Source organism: Drosophila mojavensis, unplaced genomic scaffold, assembly GCF_018153725.1.
Source record: "Drosophila mojavensis isolate 15081-1352.22 unplaced genomic scaffold, ASM1815372v1 contig_36, whole genome shotgun sequence".
NCBI lineage: Eukaryota > Metazoa > Arthropoda > Insecta > Diptera > Drosophilidae > Drosophila > Drosophila mojavensis.
The window spans coordinates 5,334,269-5,350,240 of record NW_025318858.1 but is presented as its reverse complement, the minus strand read 5'-3'; the positions used below and the strand labels follow the sequence as shown (position 1 = coordinate 5,350,240).

General features: G+C 42.1%; 6 protein-coding genes across 7 annotated transcripts; 2 read left to right on the top strand and 4 right to left on the bottom strand.

Annotated features, from left to right (window-relative positions):
- Positions 1-24: 24 nt before the first annotated feature.
- Positions 25-3,268, top strand: LOC6576015 (conserved oligomeric Golgi complex subunit 3). Its single transcript, XM_002001983.3, has 8 exons — positions 25-221; positions 298-795; positions 854-1,341; positions 1,404-1,543; positions 1,600-1,760; positions 1,824-1,938; positions 1,993-2,729; positions 2,793-3,268. The coding sequence occupies exons 1-8, from the start codon at positions 57-59 to the stop codon at positions 3,186-3,188; spliced, it is 2,700 nt and encodes an 899-aa protein (XP_002002019.1). The 5' UTR covers positions 25-56; the 3' UTR covers positions 3,189-3,268.
- Positions 3,257-4,625, bottom strand: LOC6576014 (AN1-type zinc finger protein 2A). Its single transcript, XM_002001982.4, has 3 exons — positions 4,408-4,625; positions 3,786-4,336; positions 3,257-3,715 (listed from the first exon to the last, which is right to left on the bottom strand). The coding sequence occupies exons 1-3, from the start codon at positions 4,460-4,462 to the stop codon at positions 3,539-3,541; spliced, it is 783 nt and encodes a 260-aa protein (XP_002002018.1). The 5' UTR covers positions 4,463-4,625; the 3' UTR covers positions 3,257-3,538.
- Positions 4,626-5,350: 725 nt separating this feature from the next.
- Positions 5,351-7,372, bottom strand: LOC6576013 (sorting nexin-2). Its single transcript, XM_002001981.4, has 5 exons — positions 7,087-7,372; positions 6,701-6,822; positions 5,759-6,644; positions 5,541-5,693; positions 5,351-5,479 (listed from the first exon to the last, which is right to left on the bottom strand). Exons 1-5 carry the CDS (start codon positions 7,261-7,263, stop codon positions 5,429-5,431), a joined length of 1,389 nt encoding a protein of 462 aa, XP_002002017.1. The 5' UTR covers positions 7,264-7,372; the 3' UTR covers positions 5,351-5,428.
- Positions 7,373-7,459: 87 nt separating this feature from the next.
- On the bottom strand, positions 7,460-8,361 carry LOC6576012 (trypsin). Its single transcript, XM_002001980.4, has one exon. It carries the CDS (start codon positions 8,333-8,335, stop codon positions 7,511-7,513), a length of 825 nt encoding a protein of 274 aa, XP_002002016.2. The 5' UTR covers positions 8,336-8,361; the 3' UTR covers positions 7,460-7,510.
- Positions 8,362-9,034: 673 nt separating this feature from the next.
- Positions 9,035-10,872, top strand: LOC6576011 (ras-related protein Rab6). The gene has a single exon (XM_002001979.4). The coding sequence runs from the start codon at positions 9,422-9,424 to the stop codon at positions 10,046-10,048; it is 627 nt and encodes a 208-aa protein (XP_002002015.1). The 5' UTR covers positions 9,035-9,421; the 3' UTR covers positions 10,049-10,872.
- Positions 10,873-12,171: 1,299 nt separating this feature from the next.
- On the bottom strand, positions 12,172-15,761 carry LOC6576010 (threonine--tRNA ligase 1, cytoplasmic). 2 transcript variants are annotated; one of them, XM_015164920.2, is made up of 4 exons: positions 15,447-15,761; positions 14,642-14,705; positions 14,009-14,442; positions 12,172-13,947 (listed from the first exon to the last, which is right to left on the bottom strand). In XM_015164920.2, the coding sequence occupies exons 1-4, from the start codon at positions 15,498-15,500 to the stop codon at positions 12,361-12,363; spliced, it is 2,139 nt and encodes a 712-aa protein (XP_015020406.1). In that variant the 5' UTR covers positions 15,501-15,761; the 3' UTR covers positions 12,172-12,360. The 2 variants fall into 2 exon arrangements, with proteins under 2 accessions (XP_015020406.1, XP_002002014.2); XM_002001978.4 differs by lacking the exon at positions 15,447-15,761 and adding an exon at positions 15,231-15,422.
- Positions 15,762-15,972: the final 211 nt, after the last annotated feature.

The following is a 15,972-nucleotide window of genomic DNA, read 5'->3' as shown; positions in this document are numbered from 1 at the left end:
TAACTAAGCCGAACGAACAGCTGTTTATTTACTTCGACGTTGATTACAAGAGGAAAATGGATGACGTCGCCAGCGCGCAAAGCGAAAATGAAAATTTGCGTAAAATTCGTAATCGTTTGATGAAATGGGAGTCCCAGAGCGATCCACTGGCAGCGCTAAGCGCACAGCAGGAGGAACATTTGGAGGTGCTCACCAATTTGTGGAACGACGACGAAATGATGGTAAGCTGCAAATCCATTAGACACGCAGGCCAAAACAAATTTATGGGTATTGACTTTTTTATTTATTCACTGACAGGTGACATCGGGGTACACACGCACCGAAGTGTACACCGCAGTGGAGGATAGGACCGAAGTGGAAAAGCAGCTGCCCCCAGACGGTCTGCAGAATATGAGTGATTTTCTGCTCTGGTTTGTGAACGTAAACACGGAGATCGAGCTACGTGGCGATGCAAACTACCACAAGTATTTGCAGCAGTTGCAGCAACGCAAGGCGGAATGTGCTCATATGCTCGAGCAAATCTCTGTGGCCATGGATAGACTGAGTGCGCTGAGCGCTGAGTACGAATTTGTTTCGCAAAAAACTAGCGCTCTGAACATGGCCAGCGAGCAGTTGATTGACGAGCAGCAAAAGCTCCAAGAGCTCAGCAACGAAATTCAGCGACGTTTACATTTCTTCAGCCAAGTGGAGTTGCTCAACCAGCGCCTGCAAAGTCCCACTTTGTCCGTGGCGAGCGAAGCATTCCGCGAATGTCTCAACAAAATCGATGACTGCCTGAATTATCTAGCAGAGCATGTAAGTAGACTCCTCTCCTAGTTTATTCGCCCAAGCAATAATTGTGATTATGTTGTAGCCTAACTTCAAGGATGCAACTGCCTACAATTTGAAGTATAAGCAGTGCCTAGGAAAGGCGACGGCTCTGGTGCGTAACTATATTGTAAATGTCATCAACCAAGCGACGGAGGCGACTTTACATCCACGCAATAACAGCAACGATGCCTCGCTGCAAGCACCCGATGCTGCGTTCGCCCTTTACTATGGCAAATATCAATCAGCTGCCGCAAAAGTGAAGCGTGTGGCACAACTCATCGAGTCACGGTTGGAGCAGAGCAACAGCAGCGAGTATAGCCAGCTAATGACAGATTTGCAACAGCATTACTTGGCACAGCGTGCAAGTGTCATGTCTCCAGCTGTCAACCAATCTATACAAAATGTAAAAAACGCCCACAAGGGCGATCATTGTTCGCTAACACGCAGCGCGTGTGCATTTCTCGTTCACGTCTGCCAAGATGAGCAGCGTTTGTATTATCAGTTCTTCGGCACTGGCGCAACGCATCTAACGTGAGTTCAACTAGCAATAACAATTGAATTCACTCACTTATATTACATTTTCTTGTCTGCAGCGTTTATTTAGAGGGTTTGTGCACCATTCTCTATGATACCTTGCGTCCTTTTATTATCCACATCAATCACTTGGAAACGCTTGCAGAGATCTGCTCCATCTTGCGCATTGAAATGCTTGAGGAGCATGTGCAACAGAATCGTAAGTGATGAATGCATTTTTCTTTAATTTTTCATTATTCTATATACACATTACAGCCAGTGGACTGGAAGCCTTTGCGACCATAGCTAATCAGCTGCTGCAGGACGTGCAGGAGCGCTTGGTATTCCGTGCACATTTGTATTTGCAGTCCGATATACAAAACTATAATCCATCAACGGGTGATTTGGCCTATCCAGAAAAGCTGGAAATGATGGAGGTACGTCCACCTAAGCCTAAATCTCTTCGAACTTTATATATTTATTAAATACTTATCCAATAGAGTATTGCTTTGTCTCTGCAAGAGCCAGTCCAGCTGCGTCGCTCGGATTCGCGTGCCTCCATGATGTCTAGTGAAGCAGAGAGCGTGGACACCGCCTACAAAGTCAAACAAATGAGTAAGCTCTCAAAATCTCATTAAAAGCAGAGATTAACTTTGATATCATTTCTAGACTCGCCCGCTGATTTGCATGGCATGTGGTATCCAACGGTGCGACGCACATTAGTCTGCCTCTCGCGATTGTATCGCTGCGTGGATCGACCCATCTTCCAGGGTTTGTCTCAAGAAGCACTCAAACTTTGCGTACAGAGCGTGTCGCAGGCAGCGGCTAAAATCTCAGCAGCCAAAACACCGATTGATGGCGAGCTCTTTGAGATTAAACACTTGCTCATATTGCGCGAACAAATCGCCCCGTTTCGTGTTGATTTTACCATTAAGGAAACATCGCTGGACTTTAGCAAGGTGAAGACGGCGGCCTTCGGATTGTTGCAGAAGCGCAAGCAGCTCTTCTCCATGGGCAGCAACAATGCGCTGCTTGAATTTTTGCTCGAGGGCACGCCACAGATCAAGGAGCATTTGCTAGACTCGCGTAAAGAAGTGGATCGACAGTTGAAGACAGTTTGTGAGCTGTATATCAAAGATGCGGTACATATGCTTGTGGGTCCGCTCATCACATTCCTGGACAAGGCACAGGCACTGCTGGCAACGAATACCACAACTCCGGAGACCACAGCAGGCAAAATCAACTATGTGCTGCGACAAAGTAGCTGGGCGAGTCCACAGCAAATCAGTAGCATTATCCAGGAGACACAGCGTCTGATCAAGTCCAAGTTGGCGGTGCTGCAGCGTGCGATGCAGCTATATCTGAGCAATCGTGATACAGAGTTTATAATTTTTAGACCTATACGAGTAAGTCGTATGAGGATTAGAAGAGGAATAAATTACCAATTGTATCCATATCTTCCCTTGCAGAACAACATAATTCAAGCATTTGTGAAACTGGAACAATTGCTGACAACAAATGGTTATTCGGCTGATGACATGATAATCACGAGCTGTCCCTCTGCTGAGCAGGTTTCAATTTTATTGTCAAGTGCCAGCATTTTAGCCGCCGAAGGCGTGGCAAGCTTTGCAGCCGCAGCACGAAAGATAAGCACATCGTCATCTGTGGAAGGAGCCGCGACTGCTCGGAAGCTGAGCACCATATCTAACAAGGCGGAGCAAGCCCAAGCTGTAGTTATAGAGGAGCCGGAAGTTGAGCCAGCGGAGACAGATGCTAAGCAGAACATAGTTCCAGAACAACCAGCGAATGTTTCTGTAGAACAAGTCGCTAATGAGGAGCAAGTCACGGTGACTAGCACTAATTAGTATGCAATATATATAGTCTCTATGTAACCCTACCCTTACCCTATGTATGTATTTATAAAGCTAAGGCATTTCAACATGTATATTACAGTTTATTCTTCCCAACTAGAGCTAATCAATCGAGCCGATTTCTACAACCAAGTTAAAAGACATTTGAAGCCGGCTCGATTTTGAATTATTTTTGCTAAGAGCAGCGTTAAGCATGCAGAGAATGTGACGAAGTCAACGTAAATTATCAACATTAAATATTAATTACAAACAATGTGAATTAGTTTATCTAAACATCTAACAAAGGGCAGCACACACTGGCTGCTGGTCAAGTGATGGATATGTTTCCGTTGCGAATTTTGAGACTAAGATAATAAGCATTTATCCTTTTCATTTGCTTGCTGTGGGTCGCGTCCACCCACAGTCGTAGCGCGTTGAGTAGTGGCTGAGGACGTTGCTGATCCGTTCCGATTGGCTCCAGATGCGTCATCTTGTTCCATAATTGATAAAGCCAGAGCATGTGCCAGGGCTTCGTCCTCAGTCTAGCCAATATATGATTTAGGTTAAATATTAGGCTCTAGATCTGTCCGAGTTATATTCGTTATGACTTACCATATTTCCTTGAATATTTTGTACTTGAGTGCGCTGTGCCACAGTCGCAGTGGCTGCAGGCACTGGCCTGGATTTGGTATTAGTTTGGGACTTGCTTTGGAGTCGTCTTTCAGCTGCTTGCGCTGCCTTTGCACGCGTATCTGAGAATATTTTGAAAACGCCCTGTGATGTGCTCGCTGAAGCAGAATCCAAAGCTGAGGTAGTAGAGGCTGGCTTGCAGTCATGGTCGCTTGTGTGGCGATGACGTAGGCAAAAGTTTAATTTGCATTGCGAGCACTGAACAGGTATTAGCTCCTTGCGTTTACAGCCTTTCGCATGGCACCGATTCGTATAAATTTTTTTGCTATCCGATTTGCATTGCTTATCTATATGCTGGCTGACCGTTAGGTCGGGCTCCACGCCCGGAGCCGTAGGCACAGGCTCTCCGCACAGCGGACAGATGGGCACTTGGAAATTTTTCTTGTGAGCTCCTGGGCACTTGTGACGTTCGTAGTTGTAGTGACTGGCACAGAACACCTTTTCGCATGAGTCACACTTAACAGGCAGGAAGTCTGCCATAAAAACAATTGTGTTTACATTAGTTTAATTAAGACTCTGCTAATTCCCAATAGGCCATACATACCTAATCTGTTGCATGTGGGTTCGTTGCAGTGTTGGCCCAAATGTGGAAACTCCATAATTATGGACTAAGTTCGTTGCTTCGTTGGTTGTAATAAAGTAAATGCTGTAGCTGGTTTGTGACTGTTATTTATTAAAAACCTAAAAATGAGTGAAAATTCCAGAACGGGCTCGACACAATGACTACACAATATTAACACTGCGATTTCACCATTCGCTGTCAACAGCGTTTATTTGCCATTCGCAATGTATCGATTACTGCTAAAAGTATCGTTATCGAAATTGACTAAGCTAGCGTTGACAGTTAGAAAGTAAATATCTGCCACATCTGGATACATACATATTTACAAATTTATTCATTTAAATTTTATGTAGTGTTGTCATGTTACAAACGGATTTCAGAATATACATATACATATATATAATAACCAACAACAATGATGGGACTATTCGTTCCCAACTCAATCACTTAATTACATTTTTGTATTTGCTTCATGCATTCATTTAATAACGGCCTTCATTGAAGTTAATTTTTGTTGTTTTTTTTTACATAATACCGAAGATAAATTGAGAATATTTTCGCGCTCTGCGACATGTAGACTACGCCAAACGTCTATAATAAACATTTTTAAATTTGTATACATTTACAAAAATAAAAGCAATAGTTGCAATAATAATAATAATTACTGTGTGAGCATAAAAATAATATATATATATATATATATATATATATATATATATATATATATATATATATGTGTGTGTGTGTGTGTGTGTTTGAATGCATCGGTAGTAAAAGTTCAACTTTATCTATACGAGGAATTTAAAGCGTTAGGATATTCCTAACGGCAACAGCAATAGCGGCAACTTGTAAATCCATTTTTAGATCAACCATTTCTCGATCTCCACAATTTTGGTCCCGCGCACTCGCATAGATAATTCTTTAATTACATATGTTCAGCTAAATGCCGCATTGCTGTTTAGTTAAACCTTTTGGAAATGCATTTCATGAATTGAATTAAAAGTTAAACGATTTCTCTGGCAAATGGAGCGAATGCCTCCCAGTAACTGATTATCTGTGTAAAATAAAATAGCATTAAATAAAATATTAAAATATAGATTAATCTATAGTTTCACCTGTTGCTGATGAGCCATTTGAACTTCGATATATTTTATAATGTTAGCCTTGAAGTCTTTTACTCTGCTTAACTCAAAGCGCTCCATTTCTCGCTTTATTTCGGCCGAAATATCATCGAACTGCTGCTGACAGCGTTGCACCTTCCCTTGCCACTGTGAAACGAGATAATTATTGTAATAAATGTGTGTGAATGACATATCAAAATCGTATGCCCAACCTCTTCGACCTCCTGTTGTGCCTGATCTAGTTTATCAGCACGATTGGCCAACTCAAATCGTCCGCGATTCTCACGTCGCTTCGACAGCTGCATTTGAGCGTATTGCCAGTTTTGAAACGCTTTAACACGCTCATGGAAAATGCACTTAATCGCACCGAATAGACCTAAATAGTCTTTGATGAATTCGGCCAGTATGTAGAAATCTGAGTTTGCCTGCTCCGAGCGTAGGAGTTCTATCTTTTCTTCTACATCGGCGAGATTCGAGAGCGCACGCGAGAGACCTGTGTGCTCCTCGCAGGTGCTCAGCATAGCTGCTGATTTCGCCACCAGGCCAGTCAGTACGGACAGCTCCCGGCGTGAGGAGACGAGCGACTTTAGTGCTGACGAAAGCTTTTGCAGATTTGAATCCAAGTGCTCAACTTCAGTTATCTTGTCATCGAACCATGGATCATTTTCATCCATCTTGTACGTAATCTTGTTAACTGTTTCGCCGACCTTATTAAATAATCGTATAACGCCGGCGCCGCTTAAAGCGGACGTATTCACCGCACGCGGCAACTCCTGGTCGCTCTCCAAGAAATTGATGAAATCCAAATCGACGCGCAGGACCGGATGCTGGGCTGTACGTTGGACGAATCGTTCGAGTGCCGCACGTCGTATCTCGATCCATTCCTGATTAATCGGTGTGCCCGGCTCGGTTTGCTGTGGACTCATTTTAACCTTGGTGCTGCCTATAATATTCTTTGATGGTGCCGGCGGTATAATTCGACCCATACGCAAATACTTGTTGACCAAGAGATCATGGATGCCCAAGAAATCACTAAAGCGGCGCAAAGTACTAAATTCATTGCGCTTGAATTTGGGAATGTTTGTTTTCGTTGTCACCCTAAACGAATAAATTGCAATTAAATGAGTGAAACGTGATAAGGCTGTGTGACTCACTTGTAGGCCAAATAGGAGCTCATGCCATCGCCCACCTTCTGGGGATCTGATATGACAATTTGAATAAAATAATCACCATCGTCTGTCAGCACTTCCTCTAAATTGCTCGCAGAAATGCGACGCTGCTCGAATTACACACAAATAAATAAATATATATATATATATAATTAGCTTACACTAGAGATGAACTGCACTGCGATAAGTCGCAGTCGTCTTCCTAATCGGCTAGAGGGGCGTCAGCGAGACTCTGTGACGTTGTCACAAATCAAACAAAGCACGCGAGCATTGTAAGCAGAAGATAAAACAGCTCGGACGCCGCCCCACTTGCGACCCATCAAATTTATGCTTAATTGAATAAATACAATATTTGTTCGCTGCTTGCTTACATGCACTTCGCTCGGCGTCATTGCTGATACGAATAAATCATTTTCTTGCTCCAATGTTACGCTGCCCGGTGCTGGGACTTCCTCTTCGTCAGATGCACCGGATACTGAACCATTGTTGATGTCCACATCGGCAAATTCTTGATTGTGCTCAGGTGTTGTCGCTGTGTCGACTTCCATTGTGCAACGGCTCTCAATAAATGTTAATTAAATGCGTTGCGCTAACCGTGGCTCTAAATGTAATTATTGGAATTTTTTGTCGCCCTGCTCGATAGCCGCAAGACAATGGCTTTGGCAATATTATCGATATCTGAATTGCAGTGCAAAGCGTGACCAGCGTATAAAAAGCTCTGGAAAATATACCGACAGCTTAAAATACTGTAAATTGCATGTATTTATTTTTGTTTAGTATATACAAATATATAGCTTATTGAACTTTTTGATTAGCGGAAATCCAGGATATAAACGAAGACACCTGAACGTAGACAGATGGTGAATTGGCCTGTCCACATGGCATTTTCCCCCAGGATACAATGCCAATCAACACATTTCCTTGCACCAAAGGACCACCCGAATCCGAGGTGCAAATGCTAACTCCTCCTGTCAAAGGACCCGTGCATATATTAGTACTATGCACATCCTTACCCAAAGCTATTTCGCAGGACGCGATGGGTATAATAGGTATATTTGCTGCCACTTGCAAAACGCTTGGATACGTGGGTGAACTTGTCTTCGAGGTGCTTCCCCAGCCATAAAGATTTGCAGTGCCAGTTGGTACTACTCCGGAGCTGGGAAGATTTACAGGTTGGACAGCAGAGGTCCAGGTAAAAGCAGTAGGTGTATAAACCAGGCCAATATCATAAGGCACCGCTCCGCCCGTATACAGATCGTTGATGACAAAGTAGGTAATGCTCCGCTTCTGTGTAGTTGAGGCAGTTCCTTGCACCGCATTGCTGCCAGCCACCAAAATACTGCCAAGGACCTGGGCGCGATTCGTCAAGCAGTGAGCAGCCGTAACCAACCAGTTGGCATTCAAGATGCTGGCAGCGCAGTAGTGAGTGCCTTGATACTGCATGGACACCGCATAGGGAGCGCTATTCAATGGGGCCGCAACGCCACCCACAACACGTCCATTAGGACTCAGCTCATCCGCGGTGGATCGGACAACAGCTGCCGATATATGGCATAAGCCAAATAATAGGCAACAGGCAATTAAATATAAGCTCGTGGCTTTCTGACCTTTCAGCAACATGGTTTCCGAGGAACTGTTTACATTTGTCTTTATCGAGCGCCGTTTAAATTAAAAACGAGATACGATTCAAACACAGCGTAGCTAAATGATAAGAAATTTCAATTTGTACTTTCGTGCAATAGATAAGCGTTTTATTTAATTGGAAGGGTGGGAATATTAATTATAATAACTATCTAGCAGTACTAGTGAAAACAATTTAAAGCTGTTAAAAAAATTTAAGTGGAAATATGCCTACTTAGGCTCAAGATTACGATGTTTAAGCCAAATATTGAAAAATTAAACTCAAGTAGTTTTATAGAATTGATATATATATATATATATATATATATATATATATATATATATATATATATATATATATATATATATATATATATATATAGTATTATATATATAGTATTAACAAAATTATATGTATATATAGATAAGAAGCATTACAGTTACACACAAGACAGATATCTCAAGTGGATTGCTAACAAATATTTTGATTTATTGATAAGCCCTAACAGAAATCAAAGGGTTTCAGTAACATTTGCGACACTTTTGATTATATCATCAAAAAAACATTTTTTTTTTTTTTTTTCAAAATATTTGTCCGTTAGCGCCGCGCTGTGACAACTTAGTATTTCGTATGCATCATGTTTTCGGTATTTTTGCGTTCTCTGCATTTTTCACAACTGACTCTACAGTTCATGTTCGATATAGTATATCGATAGCCATCCCTACAACTGACTCAGATCGACTTGGTGGCTGACTTTTTCTACGAAAATTTTGTTAATACTACTACGTTAATAATTGAACTTAGTGCTAAGCATAATCATATTAAAAAGTGCATGCATCGATATATCTATATCTATATTCAAAGTGCAACGTGTATAATAGAAGCCGCATAAGTAACACGCCCCAATAGCAAAACAATAGGTGGGCGAGAGAGAGAGAGTGTGTGAACGAGAGAGAGGCGAGGAGAGGTCAGCAAACTCGCAATTAAGAAAAAGTCGACACGTACAAGAGTTGAAATAGTAGAAGCAGCAGCAGCAGAGCAGCAGAAGCAGCAGAAACCGAAACCGAAAACACAAATAAGTAAACATGTCATCCGGCGACTTTGGCAATCCGTTGCGCAAATTCAAATTGGTGTTCCTGGGCGAGCAGAGTGTGGGCAAAACGTCGCTGATTACACGGTTCATGTATGACAGCTTCGACAACACCTACCAGGCGACAATTGGTATTGATTTTCTATCCAAAACGATGTACCTGGAGGATCGGACAGTGCGGCTGCAGTTGTGGGATACAGCCGGCCAGGAGCGTTTCCGTTCGCTAATACCCTCCTATATACGCGACTCGACAGTCGCTGTTGTTGTCTATGATATCACGAATACAAACTCATTCCATCAGACCTCCAAATGGATCGATGATGTTCGTACGGAGCGGGGCAGTGACGTCATTATCATGCTCGTTGGCAACAAAACGGATCTGTCCGACAAACGTCAGGTGTCCACCGAGGAGGGTGAGCGCAAGGCGAAAGATCTAAATGTGATGTTCATCGAGACCAGCGCCAAGGCCGGTTACAACGTGAAACAATTATTTAGACGTGTGGCAGCGGCGCTGCCTGGCATGGACTCAACGGAGAATAAACCTTCCGAAGATATGCAAGAGGTTGTGCTTAAGGACTCGCCCAATGAGACTAAGGATCCCGAGGGAGGCTGCGCCTGCTAGAACTAGCCCATTCCCAAACCAATCCTCGATCCAGCAACCACGTTCACAACCACCAGCCTCCATTTACCCGCACACAGAACTCCGTTACGACCTCGACAACCTTCACACCTTGATACATGCTGGCACAACCAGGTGTGTAGACCAGGTGTATGTGGGCAACGGGCTTCAACAACACCAAGAACAATGATGATGATGATGAATATGCTTAAACAAGATTGAGACAAAATAAACGAAAACATAAACCAGGCTATAAACTTGAGATGCACACACACAAAAAACACACGATTTTATGTTTAAGTTTATTTATATTTATACAAAGGAAGAAAGAAGTTAATAACTTACTGAAACAACGTATAAAACGAAAATGATAGCAAAACATAAAAATAGACTAAACAATTAATTTAACGCAATCGGCTAAATATGTACGTTAAATCGAATTGCATTGCAATATAAGTAAGCGCCTAGTCCTAATAAACCAAGCTGATTGAGTTAGGCTATGTTCAGATGTGCCACGGCCGAGGCCTTAACAAGCGTTCAGCATGATTAAACTAGTTTATTGTAAAGTGTAGCCTCAACTTACTGACTAATGATAACTACAGTGTTCGCTCGCAAAGTAAACCGTTTCATTTGCTATCAAACAATATGACAAAATGTAAAAAACAAATATTGTAATTAAATTAAGTTCATTTCAAATTGGAGCGTTATATAATATGCTTGTTGACAACGACAGGGGTCGCTCGTTATATTGAAATTAATTTAAAAATCAAAAATATTTGAAAAATTGGAAGTATATATAAGATCAGAGACTTCCTATACTTTGAAAAGCATCTCGTTTCACTGATATCAAAATGAGGTTTTCATTATCTTTATAGCTGAGCAGCTTTTGTAGATTTCACGATATCTAACATATACTACACCATACTATAGTATGATATCATCTATATATATATATATATATAGTTCTTATATCTATACTATATAATATATATAAACATATATATCATACTATAGCCTAACTGGCACGTGTGAACACAGCCTAACCCACTCTCCCCTTCTCTTTCTCTATCCACTCATAACTTGTACTTACAAAAAATGCAAAGAAAAATTTATAGAGAAAAGAGAATGAGAAAGAAAAAGAAAAAGAAGAGAAAAGCAAACAAACTTTAGACACACACGCAAAGAACATTCCAAAGTAGTGTGCTGGTTGCCCTTGTTTCCACCTCCACTCCCTGACCCACAGATACCATTGAGAGCCAGCTTGTGTTCAAGCCGAAACTCCGCTCGCCCCCTGCCTTAACGGATCGTCAACACCCTTCTTCCCATCCGAACCATCAGAACCATGGTCCCATTTATGACTAAGCCCCCGTTTTTTTTGCGGCTTCTGTTTGCGTTTCAAGACCTATATATTCGTTTGTTTTTGTTTATTTTTATTTTGGGATCGGCGCAGAACTTGGCATCTTATGAATAAATATATATGATATGTATTTTTATGAAACAGGCAGTGTAAACAATTAACAATTTATAAAACAATATTAACAATTTTTGCTTCGATTAGCGAGAAAGAATTTTGTGCATTTTTTACGCAAACAAGCAAAAGCTTACAAAATTGATATACAAAAAAAAAAAAAAAAAAAAAAAATACGAAACGCAATTTTTAATAAATCAAATTATGAAAAACTAAACATAATAAGTATTAGCAATAAATTAAAAAAAAAAAAAAAAACTAACTAAATTTTTTAATGAGAAATTGGACTTTCGCGCTGAGAATCAGAAGTCCAAACATTTATTTACAAAACCCACCTCGTGCATATGAGTGACTCACTTCATAACGTGGCTCATTCTTATCGAGCCATTTCCATTAGCTAGTCAACTATCTACGATAAGCATGAAGCTCCCACACACTCAGAAATCAATGGGTAACGAAGCTATCTATATATAAAATATTAATATATGATGTTCATTCAGATCGAGTAATGATCACGAATGAAGAACAGAACAGATCTGTCTACTTTTTTCATATTCCGCATTCTTCTAAACATGTGCAAGATCGTTCATCAGTTCCAACTGTCACTCAATCTACTTTAAATACTCCCATTTCTTCTTAACATATTCAAGATCTTGAATCATTGGTTTGCCTTTGTGTTGAGGCTATATAATTTATTTTGAGGATTTCGTTGATGTAAGCGTAAATACAACTGAATAAGAAATGCCGGTCGTTTGCTATGCAAAGCGCTAAGGTATACATAAGCTTGATATACATATAAATAGAGAATTATATTTTGTTAGGGGGAGTATGCAGGGTGCGTGGTGGCCTAGAAGCTATCCTCATTTGTGATGAACACGTCGCGTATCTTCTGCAATTTGCTAATCAGTTCTGCTACAGACACCTCGCCGTGCACCTTGTTGTCGCGGGTGCGCACGTTCACCGTTTTCGAAGATCTTTCCTTGTCGCCAACGACCAAAATGAAATTGAATTGTGCCAGTTGAGCGTTGCGAATCTTCTTGTTCATCGTGTCGCCAGCATCGCAGTCGACTTCGCTCATAAAGCCGGCAGCATAGAGTTCATCGCGCACCGTCTTGGCATATTCATCGTAGGCTGGACCCACTGGGACGACCATTACCTGACGTGGTGAAAGCCAGAAGGGCCACTTGCCGGCATAGTTCTCCGTGAGTATAGCAATCATGCGCTCCACAGAGCCAAGGATGGCGCGATGTATGATAACTGGACGTCTCTTTTCGCCATCATCAGCTATGTAGTTGAGATTGAATCGGATGGGCAACTGGAAGTCCAGCTGTATTGTGGCGCATTGGAATGGACGCTTCAGTGCATCCATAATGGTAATATCAATTTTGGGACCATAGAAGGCACCATCGCCGGGATTCTCTTTCCAGGGCATGCCAAACTCGTTGAGTGACTCGGCCAAAGCCTTTTCCGCGGCATCCCACTGATCCAGTTCGCCCAGATACTTGTCTGGCCGAGTGGACAGCACCAGCTGGAAGGAGAAGCCAAAGATGGTGTACACATGCCGCAAAAAGTCCAAACAGCCCTTCATTTCGCTCTTGATCTGCTCAGGAGCGCAGAAGATATGCGCATCATCCTGCTGGAAACGGCGAACGCGTGTCAATCCAGTCAATGCGCCCGACAGCTCATTGCGATGCAGAACACCAAAGTCAGCCATGCGGAGCGGTAGCTCGCGCCAGGACCGATTACGATTGTCGAAAATCAGGCAATGACCCGGACAATTCATCGGCTTCAGTGCGAACTTCTCCTTTTCCGCTTCGAATGAGAACATGTTGTCCGCATAGTGCTGCCAGTGGCCAGATGTCATCCAGAGCTTGGCGTTATAGATGTTTGGCGAGATGACCTCCTGGAACCCGCGCTTCCTGTATTCACCGCGTATCAGGTTCATCAGCGTGTTGTAGATGTGTGCGCCGCGTGGCTGAAAGAAGCACGAACCGGGCGACAGCTCATGGAAAAAGAAGAGCTCTTGCTCACGGCCAATTTTGCGATGATCCCGCTTGGCTGCCTCCTCTTGCAGTTTCTCCCATTCCTTGAGCTGCTTGGGATCTGGGAATGAGATGCCATAGACCCGCTGTAGTGTCTCGGCATCAGCTTTGCCCTCCCAATATGTGGACGAGTTCTTGGTAATCTTCAGGGCCTTCACCTTGCCGGTGTGGCGGACATGCGGACCGCGACACAGATCAATTAGGGAGCCACACTTGTAGACCGTGGTGCGATCTGAGGTCACCTTCTCGTTGAGAATGCGCACCTTGAACTCATTGTACTTGAACATCTCTAGGAGATCCGATTTCTTCATCTCCAGACGCTCAAAGTTCTGCTTCTCCTTGACAATTTGCTTGATCAGTGTTTCCATGGTGCCATAATCGTTGGTGGAGATCTGTGTGAGAAGGATTTTGTCACTACTATATATGCATGTTTGGTAAGCTTTAGCTTCTTACGCCCTCGCCCTCCAGATGCATGTCGTAGTAGAAGCCATTTTCAATAGGCGGACCATAGCACAGATGTCCTCCATAGATTCGTTCCATGGCCTCGCCCATAATGTGAGCGGAACTGTGCCAGAAGACTGCCTGTGCTTCCGGATCGTCAAACTTGAGCAGCTGCAGAGTGCAGTCGCCCTCGAGCACACGATCCAAATCCCAAACTTCACCATTCACCTTCGATATGACGGTATTATCGGCGAGACCTTGGCTGATGCCACGGGCAACCTCATAGGGTGTTGTCTCCCAGGCAGTGGCGTCCACCTGCTTGCCATCGGGCAATGTGACTTTGATGGGTGTGCGCGGCTTGGCTGCCAATTCGGCTTCATACTCGGCCTTGCATTTATTCCAGAAGACATTTCGCTCCTCGATGTACTGTGGCCATGGATTGAGCTCTATGGATTGAAGATAATGTTAGTAATATAATATAATACAAAAATAATATACAGTGAAAGCCTTGATGTATGCAGACGAATACCGGCAAATCTTGTGTCGAAGACTTAGGATAATATCGATTATCTATTCTTGTATAAAATAGCTTTGTTTATCATAATGAGCATTCACTGTACTTGTTTTACAATTAATTCAAATTACCTTTGCGACTATCGCCGCCGCCTGCAGCTGGCTTTTCCTTTTTCTCCTTCTTCATTTTAGCCGCCTGCAATGCGCACAAAAAATTAATCAATAAAATTCAATACAAAATTCGAAAAAAAAAAAATAAAATTGTTTATCTTTGATGCTACGTAGACAACATACACAGTTAGGAAAGCAATTATATTTAATGATATTTTTGTGTGTTTTTTTCTTTTTTCGTGTTTTGTCGTTTGCACAGTTGTCACACACGAAAACAAAAAATACAATAACAGTGTTTTCGGCTCTTTGCTTTATCTGCTTTCGCAAGAAACTGATGCAATAGGGCAGACAGGTTAAGTCAGTGTGGCAGAAGGACAGGCATTCACGCATGTAATTGCAGTTAGTGACGTCACGGCTGCCGGCGGCTGTGATTCATTTTGGCATATGTATTTGACATACACATGACAATGCACATACACACATACATACATCGACAAACACGTGTAGAAGCACACGCACACAAAGTCATGCCTATGCGTATATGATGTGGCAGTAACACTTAAATAGTTATAGTTAGATAGAAAACACAATTGGGAGCGGGAAAACCAACCAAAGTTGCGTAGCACCGATCGCTGTGTATGCCTTGTTGTTTTTCTTGTTGTATTGACCACTGTTGCGTTTTGAAGAGCGGTACGGCTCGGATATTGTGCAAGGTTTTATATCTGCTGCCTCTAAATGCAACCACGAACGGCAACACTTTTAACATTACTTAATTATGTTTAGTTTACAATACACTTGTGATCCAGTTGTAATAATTTTAACATGCCTTTTGCTTATTCAAATCCAAATTATTTAATTCCGTCACCACGTTGTCACCCATTCCGATTCGACGTTGTTGTTGCTTTGCAAAATACTGCGACTGTTAACTCCAAATGTGCTCGGAATGTTATTCAAAGTTGCAGTAAGTTATAACAGAATGCGGTTTTCAAATGCCAGGGTATAGTCGGAGATTTGTTCAAGCCGGTAGTATGTCAATTTCAATTAAGATAAGACCAAAATGTATGTGGTTTTAGTTGGTAGCTCTGCACGATGAGTGTTTTAGTGACACAAATATATAGCTTCTGCATTTAAATAAAAATTATTGGCTTACAGTGCCACGTGAGTAGTTTTTTTTTTATAACTGAGCGGCTAGTAACTGTTGACTATCGTTGAAATGTAGAAACTAGTCGATAATTGGCTGAACATATCGATTATTCAAACTCATAAACATTTTATATTCAACTGGAACTGCGGTCAATTCAAATTTTTCCTTAAAATAAATGCGAATGGAAAAGGTATTAATGTCATTATTG

Excerpts from the sequence above, each read along its gene's own strand:
- LOC6576015 (XM_002001983.3), top strand. The coding sequence starts at position 57 with ATGGATGACGTCGCCAGCGCGCAAAGCGAAAATGAAAATTTGCGTAAA. Across the intron at positions 1,544-1,599 it reads GGAGCATGTGCAACAGAATC|CCAGTGGACTGGAAGCCTTT; the intron begins GTAAGTGATGAA and ends TACACATTACAG. Across the intron at positions 2,730-2,792 it reads TAATTTTTAGACCTATACGA|AACAACATAATTCAAGCATT; the intron begins GTAAGTCGTATG and ends CTTCCCTTGCAG.
- LOC6576014 (XM_002001982.4), bottom strand. The coding sequence starts at position 4,462 with ATGGAGTTTCCACATTTGGGCCAACACTGCAACGAACCCACATGCAAC. Across the intron at positions 4,337-4,407 it reads ACCCACATGCAACAGATTAG|ACTTCCTGCCTGTTAAGTGT; the intron begins GTATGTATGGCC and ends TTTTTATGGCAG. Across the intron at positions 3,716-3,785 it reads AAAATATTCAAGGAAATATG|ACTGAGGACGAAGCCCTGGC; the intron begins GTAAGTCATAAC and ends TATATTGGCTAG.
- LOC6576013 (XM_002001981.4), bottom strand. The coding sequence starts at position 7,263 with ATGGAAGTCGACACAGCGACAACACCTGAGCACAATCAAGAATTTGCC. Across the intron at positions 6,823-7,086 it reads TGACGCCGAGCGAAGTGCAT|CGTCGCATTTCTGCGAGCAA; the intron begins GTAAGCAAGCAG and ends TAATTCGAGCAG. Across the intron at positions 5,694-5,758 it reads CACAACAGGAGGTCGAAGAG|TGGCAAGGGAAGGTGCAACG; the intron begins GTTGGGCATACG and ends CTCGTTTCACAG.
- LOC6576012 (XM_002001980.4), bottom strand. The coding sequence starts at position 8,335 with ATGTTGCTGAAAGGTCAGAAAGCCACGAGCTTATATTTAATTGCCTGT.
- LOC6576011 (XM_002001979.4), top strand. The coding sequence starts at position 9,422 with ATGTCATCCGGCGACTTTGGCAATCCGTTGCGCAAATTCAAATTGGTG.
- LOC6576010 (XM_002001978.4), bottom strand. The coding sequence starts at position 15,386 with ATGTTAAAAGTGTTGCCGTTCGTGGTTGCATTTAGAGGCAGCAGATAT. Across the intron at positions 14,706-15,230 it reads ATCGGTGCTACGCAACTTTG|GCGGCTAAAATGAAGAAGGA; the intron begins GTTGGTTTTCCC and ends TGCGCATTGCAG. Across the intron at positions 13,948-14,008 it reads TGCATCTGGAGGGCGAGGGC|ATCTCCACCAACGATTATGG; the intron begins GTAAGAAGCTAA and ends CTTCTCACACAG.